General features: G+C 45.5%; 1 protein-coding gene across 2 annotated transcripts in view; it reads right to left on the minus strand.

Annotated features, from left to right (window-relative positions):
* The window catches only part of adcy6a (adenylate cyclase 6a), a 115,928-nt gene that overhangs the window by 24,283 nt on the left and 80,438 nt on the right, over positions 1-11,207 (minus strand). For both annotated transcript variants that reach the window (XM_063208108.1, XM_063208107.1), the window contains exons 7-10: positions 10,386-10,513; positions 4,829-4,987; positions 2,499-2,640; positions 844-972 (exon numbers count right to left, since the gene is read on the minus strand). In XM_063208108.1, the coding sequence (XP_063064178.1) occupies positions 844-972; positions 2,499-2,640; positions 4,829-4,987; positions 10,386-10,513 (558 nt within the window). The remainder of the gene's footprint in view (positions 1-843; positions 973-2,498; positions 2,641-4,828; positions 4,988-10,385; positions 10,514-11,207) is intronic.

The raw sequence follows: 11,207 nt of genomic DNA on the forward strand, positions 1-11,207 counted from the left end.
TGTGTCAGGCACTGATTGGACAAGCTGATTGTAAATTAAGCTCAGTCAGGTAGATAGAGAGCTTAACCAGTGAGATCAGCTGTATGAAAAGTATAGTTGATAGTCATTAGCATGTTCTCAATCAGGTTGACCTGTTGATGTGTGGTTTTTGGAAAAAAGGTATGCACACTCCTTTGAATTTTTTTTTCTTCTTTCAGTTATTTTTTTCTTTTTATTCATTCATTTGCGAGCTTGACGTTTTGACCTCTCGGTCTTCCTCAGATTGAAAATACGTATTTTTTTTGTTCAGCACCAGGGATTGTGCACAAGTGACTCTCTACTACTGTTGATGTGTGGTCCCACATTGCAGCTTCTGAGTCCAGGTAGCACTGCTCTACAGTGACTGCAGTTGTACTGTACTGGGGTGACTTTCTCAAAACCAAAGTTGCTTACTACATTAGCTACTTTGTTGTTTTCAATGCATTTTCCCATTGGCAACTACCGAAGTTGCTAACAGGCTAACAACTTCTCTTTTGAGAAACTCACCCCTGTACTGTACTGTATGCATTATCAATCTACTGTACATCATTATCTTCATCACTACCAATGCACATAGGTTATTATAGTACAATACAATAGGCTATACAACATCTTTATTTTACATTACAGGAGAACAGGAGGAAATCCTGGGCATAAGAATCAAAATCAACACAGAAAAAAATAGTGGTAGTAGATCAGTTTTATACAGCGCTTTTCTAGGTACTCAAAGCCATCGTAACTAATCATCATCGTTATAATCAAAACAAACAAAGGACATATAATTGCTATGCTATGAAGCCTACTCCACTCTTCCTACGGGCTTACCATTTGTCTGAAGACTTTGGAGTCCTTGGTGCGCGAGAAGGAGCGGTCGGGCACCCAGCGGGGCATGAGGCCTTCGTTGGAGTTGGCGCGCGCGCGCTGCATCTTGGCCATCATGGCCTTCTCCTCTTTCTGGAGGAAAGACAAAAAGAAAACCCTTTATTGTTGTTGTTTTTTTTTAAGTATTTTTTGGGGGCTTTTTGCCTTTATTATTACAGGACAATATGAGAGTAGACAGGAAATGACTGGGAGAAAGAGATGGGGGAGGATCGGGGAATGACCCCGTCCAGACACGAACCGGGGTCCCCGTGGGTGGGCATGCACGCCCAAATGTGGGGGTGCATGCCCCCTTATTGTTAAAGGTGCACTGTGTAATATTTGTAGTGCTTTATTTCCAGAATCCATCCTGTCCATTCACAAATGTTACCTTTTTCATTATCAGGGTTCCCACTCTTTTTCAAAAATCATTTTCCAGGATATTTCCAGGACATTTCCAGGACTATTTTTGGATAATTCAGGACGGATATTTCATCCGTCGGACCCACAATTTGGACATACACAGCGACACACAATGCATTTTAGAGACAATGTGACTTTAAGGTTGAAATTAGGGATGCACGATGTCAAAAATTTCGGCCGATACCGACATCCGATATTGATATTGCGGTTTTGGCCGATAACCGATATTAACCGATACCGACGTTTTTCTTTTCTTTTTTTTTTTACAGAGATGACATTAATGCAAACAAACAGAATTTTTGAATGTCCTCTTATTTCCAAAAACATCCCTGTGATAAAAACTAGAAGACAAACAATGAAAGTCACCGTCAAGTCCAATCTATTAGAACCGTAACATATTAAAAAAAACATCGGCGTTAACATCAGCCCAGTTTTACCCATCGGACCGATGTCCGATGTGTTGAGAAATGTCAAATATCGGCCGATACCGATACATCTGGCCGATACATCATGCATCCCTAGTTGAAATGAGTTGTAATAAATGAGTACAGTGTGTTAGGGAAGAGGGTACGTCCAAAGACGTCATAAGAGCATAGTATGACATGGCCGCAAGGGGAGTCACTTTCTTCTTCTGCAGTTAGTACAAAGGAGACTAGTGATAGGAGGGATTACATTAAACACTGACAACTGGATCTCCTCTCTTGACCAATTTTGCGAAGTTACAGAGTTCAGATTTTATCCATTATGGCGTTGCATCCACTGACCATGAGCACAGTGTCTTTAAGCAATGTCCTCGGACTACACCTAACCCAATGCATTTTCCATTATTCATTATGACTGGGAACATTGCACTTTTCATACAGGAAAAGGTGGATAATCTCCGTGTCTGCCATTTTGAATTTCCAGAAATAGACATTTTTAGCTGCAGAAATTACTCTTCATTCTGGGCTATTTCATAGCAGGGGCCATATCTTACTGGGATAAAGTGACTAACTGCTAAACATAATATAATGTCAGGTAAATGTGAAGTAATATGTGTGTGTGTGTGTGTGTGTGTGTGTGTGTGTGTGTGTGTGTGTGTGTGTGTGTGTGTGTGTGTGTGTGTGTGTGTGTGTGTGTGTGTGTGTGTGTGTGTGTGTGTGTGTGTGTGTGTGTGTGTGTGTGTGTGTGTGTGAGAGAGAGAGAGAGAGAGGACCCACCCGTTTCTGACTGCATCCGAGTACCAGGAAGGTCTCTATGTTGTTCTCCTTCAGGTAGGCGTTCCTCTCCCCACCAAAACCCGGCTCCACCTCATAGTCCCCATTTAGATACTGCAGTGTGGCTTTAGTTATGTGGATTCTCCTGCACACGGGATAACACACATACACACGCACACGCACACGCACACGCACACGCACACACACACACACACACTCACACACACACACACACACACACACACACACACACACACACACACACACACACACACACACACACACACACACACACACACACACACACACACACACACAGAGACACATACAGACATACAGACACAGACACAGACACACACACACACAAACACAACCATAGAATGACAAGAGTTCAACAACACTGAATAGCATTTGAGTGATATTACATGAAAGTGAAATCCCACAAGGTTAACTCCCACTGTGACTGAGACACAGCACTTCACAGCACACAGTGCTCGCTGCACACAACTAATTTCCATTTTATGCCTCTCCTGTGCAGGGCGGGAGCCCAAAGCAATACCCCAAGGGAGCAGTGCGATAGGACGGTACCCATGTTCAGGGCACCTGAGGCATAAAGGAGGATGACCCTAACCCTAACCTAACTGCTTACCCATGACTTACCATTACGTTTCACGCACACAGAAAAAAAATTCCAGCATTGAATACTCAGCAGCATTGCATAACTTTGGAGCGCTCATTACATTCCTAAACGCTCAGACCCTTAGATCACAGCGAGACAGACCAGGACCCCGTTTCTCGAAAGCATCATTGCTAACCAGTTAGCAACTTAGTAGGGTGCCAATGGGCATTTGCATTGCAACCAAGTAAGTTGCTAACTTAGTTAGCATTGACTCTTCGGAGAAATGCACTCCAGGCGACTGGAAAACAGATACTACACGGCCTTCTTGGATTCACAACGTGGCGGCAGAACAAAGGGCTTCACTGAGGTGTAAATAGGAAAGGCAGAGGAATATTTTCCAGCCCTTGTCAGTTTGTACTCCTCCCTTTTCCCCTTGATGGCTTAGGGAGTGTGTAATGACTTCACAGAAGGGAGTTCTGGTAGCTTTTGGAAAAGAAAACCCCCTACTAATACTATGTGACATTCAGGGCCGTAACCAGACATTTTCAAATACTGAGGTCAAATACTGCGTGCTGTACTGCATACTGTACATTTAGAATGCTTCAAACACTTCGGTAAAACTCCTAAGTCAGTTTTCATTAATCACTGCCTTGTTGATGGCATGGGGGTGGCCTATACAGACTGAATTTATCATTGTTGATCATATATCAATTTTCATCATAGATAAATGTTACATTTCTGAAAAAAATACAGAGGACATGACCTCTGTGTCCTCAATGGTAGTTACGGGCATGGTGACATCCAGAAATGGATGACAGATCACAGCACAGTGTCACACACCACCAGGGCCGCAGACAGCTTTTGCTGGGCCCAGGACAAAGTCCTGCATTTGAAAGGGCCGCCTATCCAATATACACAATTTAATTGGGACCCAATTCTGGGCCCCCTATCTCCTTGGGCCCGGGATAACATACTCCTTTGTCCCCCCCTGTTGGCGAGCCTACACACCACACTTCTTGTAGGACACAGTGCAAGATGCTGACATCTATGCCAGTGTTTCTCAAAGTGGGGCGGAAGCCCCCCTAGGGGGGCGCGGCGGTATTGGAGGGGGGGCGCGTGAAGTCATTCTGCTTTGCTATTAAGTCAACACATTCACTTTACATTCACAATATATTAATTAATTTATTCACTAATATTTAGAGAACATCATAGCTAGGCTATATATGTGTATATTAGGCTTTAATTAACTTTACTAAGGCCTATTTATTTGTGTTTTCGTAACCATTTTGCCCGAGGGGGGGGGCGCAGATAGATACCCTTCCTCTGAAGGGGGGAATGGCAGGAAAAGTTTGAGAAACACTGATCTATGCAATACGTGTATATTCAGTGATGACGCGTGGTATGTTCTGGTCTCCATACAGACCACAAATTTCACTTCTGAACTTCCTCAAATGCGTTATATTTGTGGCTGTTTGTACTGAGAGTGCTTTTTATTTAGTGGGTGTTTTTAACATTGTGCAATGTGTGACACGTGAGCATTGTGTGTGTATGTGCGTGTTTACATGTGTGTGATTGTGTCATTGTTGACGTGTGTGTGTGTGTGTGTGTGTGTGTGTGTGTGTGTGTGTGTGTGTGTGTGTGTGTGTGTGTGTGTGTGTGTGTGTGTGTGTGTGTGTGTGTGTGTGTGTGTTTGTGTGTGTGTGTGTGTGCTCACCCTGCTTTGCCCCCAGCCTCCATGTGATTGGCCAGAGTCACGTCGTTGGACCAGACGTCAAACTGCCACTTCCTGAGTCCCAGCACGCCGCAGTGCACGCGCCCGCTGTGGATGCCCACGCGCATGTTCACGTTCACGCCCGTGACCTCTCGCACAAGCCTGGGGCAGGGGAAAACGCAGACACAAGCAGGCACGCACACACACACGCACGCACGCACGCACGCGCGCACGCGCGCACACACACACACACACACACACACACACACACACACACACACACACACACACACACACACACACACACACACACACACACACACACACACACACACACACACACACACACACACACCACAAATAAAATCAGTACCCTTAGGCCATGCCTTTATTTCAGGCAGGATAGCCAGCAAGTCATCAGAGACACAGTTGGCATCTGATTCCACAACAAGGAAATTCCTGCTTACAAGGACGACAGAACGCTAGAGCACAAAAAAATGCTTTGAAACATCACTGACACTGAGCATGCCATTTACAGTTACGTCTTTTAGGAGTTTTACACAACAGTTTTTTATGTGCCACATCAGGAGGACAAAGCAATGTCTGTTGTCAGATGTCCAGATGTTTTGGATGTGTTTAGTATCAGTTATGTGATGTTAGCCAGTGGCAATCTTAACTTTTTATTTATTTACTTTTATTTTTTTGTGGTCATTTTGACGTTATTTATGATAGGACAGTGAAGGTGGTGACAGGAAGCGAGTGGGGAGACAGAGACGAGGAAGGGCCGGCAATGGACCCGGACTGGGAATCGAACCCCGGTCAGACGAGTGCCCTACCGTTTGGCCACAGCAGGGCCTATTTATGTCCTTATTTTAAAAAGATGGGTTGTCTGGCTTCAGACAGTACAAAGCCATGCCACTTACGGTACTTGTCCCTGTCGTTCACAAAGCATCTGACCCTAATCATCAAACTCTTGGCATGCATGGCATGACTTTTATCCTCGCCAGTCATGGATTTACCAACCTCTGGCACTGAAGTCCTAAACCTCTTTTACCCAGGTAGCCCTGAGGGCAAAGCACCTCTGTGATGCTGTCCCGACCCCTGCTCTTGCCCTTGAACAGACAGCGTGGCCGGATGAGTGGAGACACCTGCTTCCCTGTCTCTGTGCTTTAGCTTGCAGCAGGAGGGTGAGGAGGTGGAGGAGGAGGAAGAGGAGTGGCGTGGCGGAAGAGGAGGAGGAGGAGGAGGAGGAGGAGGAGTGGCGTGGAGGAAGAGGAGGAGGAGGAGGGGAGGAGGAGGAGGAGTGGCGTGGAGGGAGAGGAGGAGGAGGAGGGGAGGGAGGAGTCCACGCTGACCAGACACAGACACAGAGACAGAGACAGCTATCAGATGCAATTAGCCTCATGTGCGCGCTCCTGTTTTTACCATGATTTGTGTCTGTATGATGAATGTTTTTTGATACATATACAGCTCATCTATCTGATTTATGATTTATTTCATTTTTAAAATGCCTTGAATTTTTCGTGTTCGAGATATTTTCAAGGTCTCAAATTTCAAAGCCAAGTTTCGCTCCATACATATACGATTGTCTACACTACCGATATTGCCACACTGCATTTTTTTTTAAAATGGCATTTTATGGCTTTTTGTCAAGTGATGCCACAGGCCATGAAATAAATGAACCGGCCTTACCATTCTTGCAATGTAGCTGTAGCGGACATTTTCCACCATGGGATACGTTCTGCGGTACACTGAGCGACATACAGAACGTGTAGTATCTTTATGGAGTCATGGGAATCTCCTTTTAATACTGACGGCCAGGCCTTAGAGAGAGAGAGCTTGTTCTGTGCTCATGAAAACTGTGCGGTAATGTATAGCTAAGAGGCTAAGCTATCCACACTCTGGTTCTTCACGAGTTTGTCCATGAGTGCTTGGTGTACAATATGCATCCTCAGTCCCTCAGTCCCTGGGTACTCAGTCCCTCAGTCCCTGGGTACTTCAAACGGAGCTCATGCAGGATAAGATCCGCTTTCCCCCCTATGTGAATAGAGCAGCGTTTCCAAACTTTTTTCCCCACGCACCCCCTTTCACATTCCAATGTGGTTCGTGCACCCCCTAAGCGAATGTTGCACCACAGCACATTTTGGGTAATCCTGATTTCCAATCAAACGTTTTTTTTCTGCCATCATTACAATGGAACTTATTGCATGACAAGTCTATGAGTTATAAATTACACTTTCAATTCATCAAACAATTAATACTACCTGACGTTCATTAATGCTGGATAAAAAAAACACATATCCACCATTGCTCTATTCAGCTCGCGCACCCCCTGGTGACAGGCCGCGCACCCCCTGGGGTGCACGCACCACAGTTTGGGAAACCCTGGTATAGAGGAAGCGTAGCTGGGTGCTCTGGTGAAATGGAGGACTATGAGGAGGTGGTGGGACAATTCAGAAAGCCTCCGCGCATGACAGGTGAAAGAGGGAAGGAGGGATTTCAATATGCGCGAAGGCGGGAGCAAGTAATGATGGCTGTCAATCACTCGTGGACTTCCTCCAGAACTACGTTTACATATAAACAACATTTATAAGACTGCTGCTCTCCGGCTGTGGCCGCTCGTAGCGTATATCAGGCCAGAGGGGTCTAACGAGCGGGCCTGGCCGCCACGGCAACTTAATCTGCCCATGCTCCGCTGCCACTACTGTACTGTACATCAGAGGCGGGAGGATTTGTTCCAGATGCAGCTGCTGCAGTGTGCAGTGCAAACACACACACACACACACTATACACACAAACACACAAGCACACAGACACACATACACAGAAACACACATACAGACAAACACACGCACACACAGTGGGAATGTGTGAATCCACCTTGGCCACCTTGTCATCATGGAGACCTCTGCATGCAGACTCCAGATCCTGTAGCTGGAGTAGCCTTGCTGTACAGGCAATATTTAGTTTTTAAGTTGTAGCCCCTTAATGCATGCCGTACCTCCTGTGTCACGCTGTAATAGACATTGAAAGTTAACTACTATAGTACTACACTACTATGACAGTGCACAGGGCCTTTAGTAATACAGTATGACTTGGTCATTGCCATTCTGGTAACAGCTAATTTATAATGCCGTGTCTTAAGGGGTTCAGTTGTAGCCCCTTAATGCATGCCGTACCTCCTGTGTCACGCTGTAATAGACATTGAAAGTTAACTACTATAGTACTACACTACTATGACAGTGCACAGGGCCTTTACTAATACATTACGACTTGGTCATTGCCATTCTGGTAACAGCTAATTTATAATGCTGTGTCCTAAGGGGTCAAGTTTAAAGAGTTTACAAATATTAGGGGTTCTCGAAGACATCAGGTCTGTAACAGAACGCTAGCTTTGGTATGAGAGCATTCCCGCTCACTAAGTAAGTGCATCTAGGTTTACTGTATAGAATTACCGGTGAAGGAGCCGAGTTCCCAATAATGGTCAATTATCATTCTACCTGCTCAATATAATATATGCACTTACCTTTTGGTGAAATTTGATGCTGGGTGTCTCCAGCATTTTGCTAGCATATTTATTTATGACCTTTCTGTGTAGATGCCTAGCTTTAGCAGCTCTAAATGACATGTTTTCTGACATTTTCTGTAACATTTTCTGTAATAATTATTATTCAATGTCTATCTGTGTACGAAATACGCTATACAAATGAACAATATAAACTTGCCTATATGTGTGAAATTGTAAGAGGACTATATGTTCTCCATAACAACGGCATCACCTCTGCAGGTTACGATTACACATGGCACCAGAGTGCTGTGAGCTTTCGATGATTACTAAAGAAGATAGCCAGGAGGTCACTTAAGGGTCATTTTCACTGACGGTTTTCTGTATAAAAAGAAGACAATCCGCACACTTCAGGTCTATTTTTGTGCAAAGAAGCTTTACTTGACTTGCAAGCTTTCGGTCCTTAGACCTTAAGGACCGAAAGCTTGCAAGTCAAGTAAAGCTTCTTTGCACAAAAATAGACCTGAAGTGTGCGGATTGCTTCTTTTTATACAGAATTTTTTACTGAATCCAGCACCTTCTAAACAGATGAGCGGTGGCCTATCACAACTTAAGTAACTGACGGTTTTCTACCTGGTACAGCTCAACACAGCACGACTCGGCCGCCAATTGTTGCTTTTCAGTTGGGCACGACACAGCTTAACTCAGTTTGAAAACCAGCCGGCCGGCTGACGCGAGCTGAGCGGGTCTTCCGCTGCCTACTACCCAGAATCCGTATCGGCTGGTCCTCACCGGTGATCAACCACCACCAGATCAACTCTCTTGACTGCTTGCTCTTTAATTTGACACTGTATTACTTTGATATTAACAATGAAGGCAGAAATCAATATTGTAGTATCCAAATATGATGTCGCTGAAACTATTTATTGTCTACTTGATAGCTGAGATATCTGTCTTAAGTGAACTAGCCTACGTAAAGTAATGAAGTACGTAACTCCAGCCATACTCTGGGTAACACGGTTTGTAATGGAAACACAAACCAGACAGGTATGACAGTACCACTCGGCTCGACGCGACACGGCACAACACAGCCGGGTTGTATGTGAAAAAAAAACCCTTTAGTGGCTTGACCTGTCCTTTGTATATAGAGAATACTGTACGTATGTCAGCCAGGTCATAGGTACAGGTCTTGACTACCCAGGCTGCGCCCTAGCAGTGACGCAACGCCTTCGGCTCAGCTACACACACCAAGGCCAAAAGCTCGCTCAGGTAGATTCGGGATCCCACTACAGCAGGAACTCCACCCACTTTGTCGGGAACTAATCAACTTTGAGCATTTCCAACCGTCCTGGGTAGTGACGTGTTCAAAGCAGCGGCATTGTTTAAGCAGAGACGTTCTATTGGGGACTAAGAAATGTTTTGGTTTAAACTTTGGCTCAGCCTGTTCTGCCCTCAACTAGTAGCAAATCAAGGGAGGTGGGTCAACCATGCCGTTTAAGAATGTTAGTTGTTGTGATCTTGGTCAGACCAAGTCCCGAAGACATTTGCAGTCATGGTAATCAGGCAAGGTCTTGACCTGAAAGTTCAGCACGTATGATGTTATATACACCTCTAGCGGTCATCTGAAACTCATAAGAACATGTTGACATGTGTTACCCTTGCTCTATTCTGAAGCTGCTTATACCACTGGGCTGTGTGTGTGAGGCCTTGAGACAATGTGTGTATGTATTACATGCATGTGTTTGAAGTTGTGAGGTGGTGAGTGAAGAACTGCAGGGGACCTTTTAAGAAGGGGTGTGTGTGTATGTGTGTGTGTGTGTATGTGTGTGTGGGTGGGTGTGTGTGTGTGTGCCTGTGTGCGTGGGTGCGTGTGTTTGAGTGCGTATGTGTGTGTGTGCGTGCGGTGTATGTGTGTGTGTGTGTATATGTGTGTGTGTGTGTGTGTGTGTGTGTGTGTGTGTGTGTGTGTGTGTGTGTGTGTGTGTGTGTGTGTGTGTGTGTGTGTGTATGCGTGTGTGTGTGCGTGCGTGCGTGCGTGTGTGTGTCAGGACTTACGAGATGGCCTCGATCATGTCGACTCCCATCTCCACACAGCAGTGTGCGTGGTCAGCTCGGGGCTCAGGCAGCCCAGACACACAGTAGTAACAGTCACCCAGGATCTTGATGCGCAGACAGTGGTTCTCCTGCGAGTGGGATATTGTGTGTTTGTGTGTGTGTGTGTGTGTGTGTGTGTGTGTGTGTGTGTGTGTGTGTGTGTGTGTGTGGGATTGTGTGCGTGTGTGCGTGTGTGTGTGTGTTTGAGTGTGTGTGTGTGTGTGTGTGTGTGTGTGTGTGTGTGTGTGTGTGTGTGTGTGTGTGTGTGTGTGTGTGTGTGTGTGTGTGTGTGTGTGTTTGAGTGTGTGTGTGTGTGTGTGTGTGTGTGTGTGTGTGTGTGTGTGTGTGTGTGTGTGTGTGTGTGTGTGTGTGTGTGTGTGTGTGTGTGTGTGTGTGGAATGTGGAGTGGATAGAATCAAGGATTGATGGAGACAGTGAGAGAGAAAAGAAGAATAGAATTAACTACAGCATAAATATACTTGATGTAGACGGACAGTCAAATGGATTGGGGGAGCAGAGGAGCATGAGAGAGAACAAGACGAAGACGGAGAGGGAGAGAGGGAGAGGGAGAGAGACGGAGGAGGAGAAGTCGTGTCAAAGAAAGAAGAGGGGGATGGAGATAACGATGGTGAGAAAGACATGGAGAGAGAAGATGGGAGAGGAGAAGAACACGTAGAGAGAGAGAGAGAGAGAGAGAGAGAGAGAGAGAGAGAGAGAGAGAGAGAGAGAGAGAGAGAGAGAGAGAAGGACACAATCTGTCAATGAGCTCCAGCTGGTAGCGTG

The sequence above is a fragment of the Engraulis encrasicolus genome, chromosome 10 (genome assembly GCF_034702125.1).
Source record: "Engraulis encrasicolus isolate BLACKSEA-1 chromosome 10, IST_EnEncr_1.0, whole genome shotgun sequence".
Classification (NCBI taxonomy): Eukaryota; Metazoa; Chordata; class Actinopteri; order Clupeiformes; family Engraulidae; genus Engraulis; species Engraulis encrasicolus.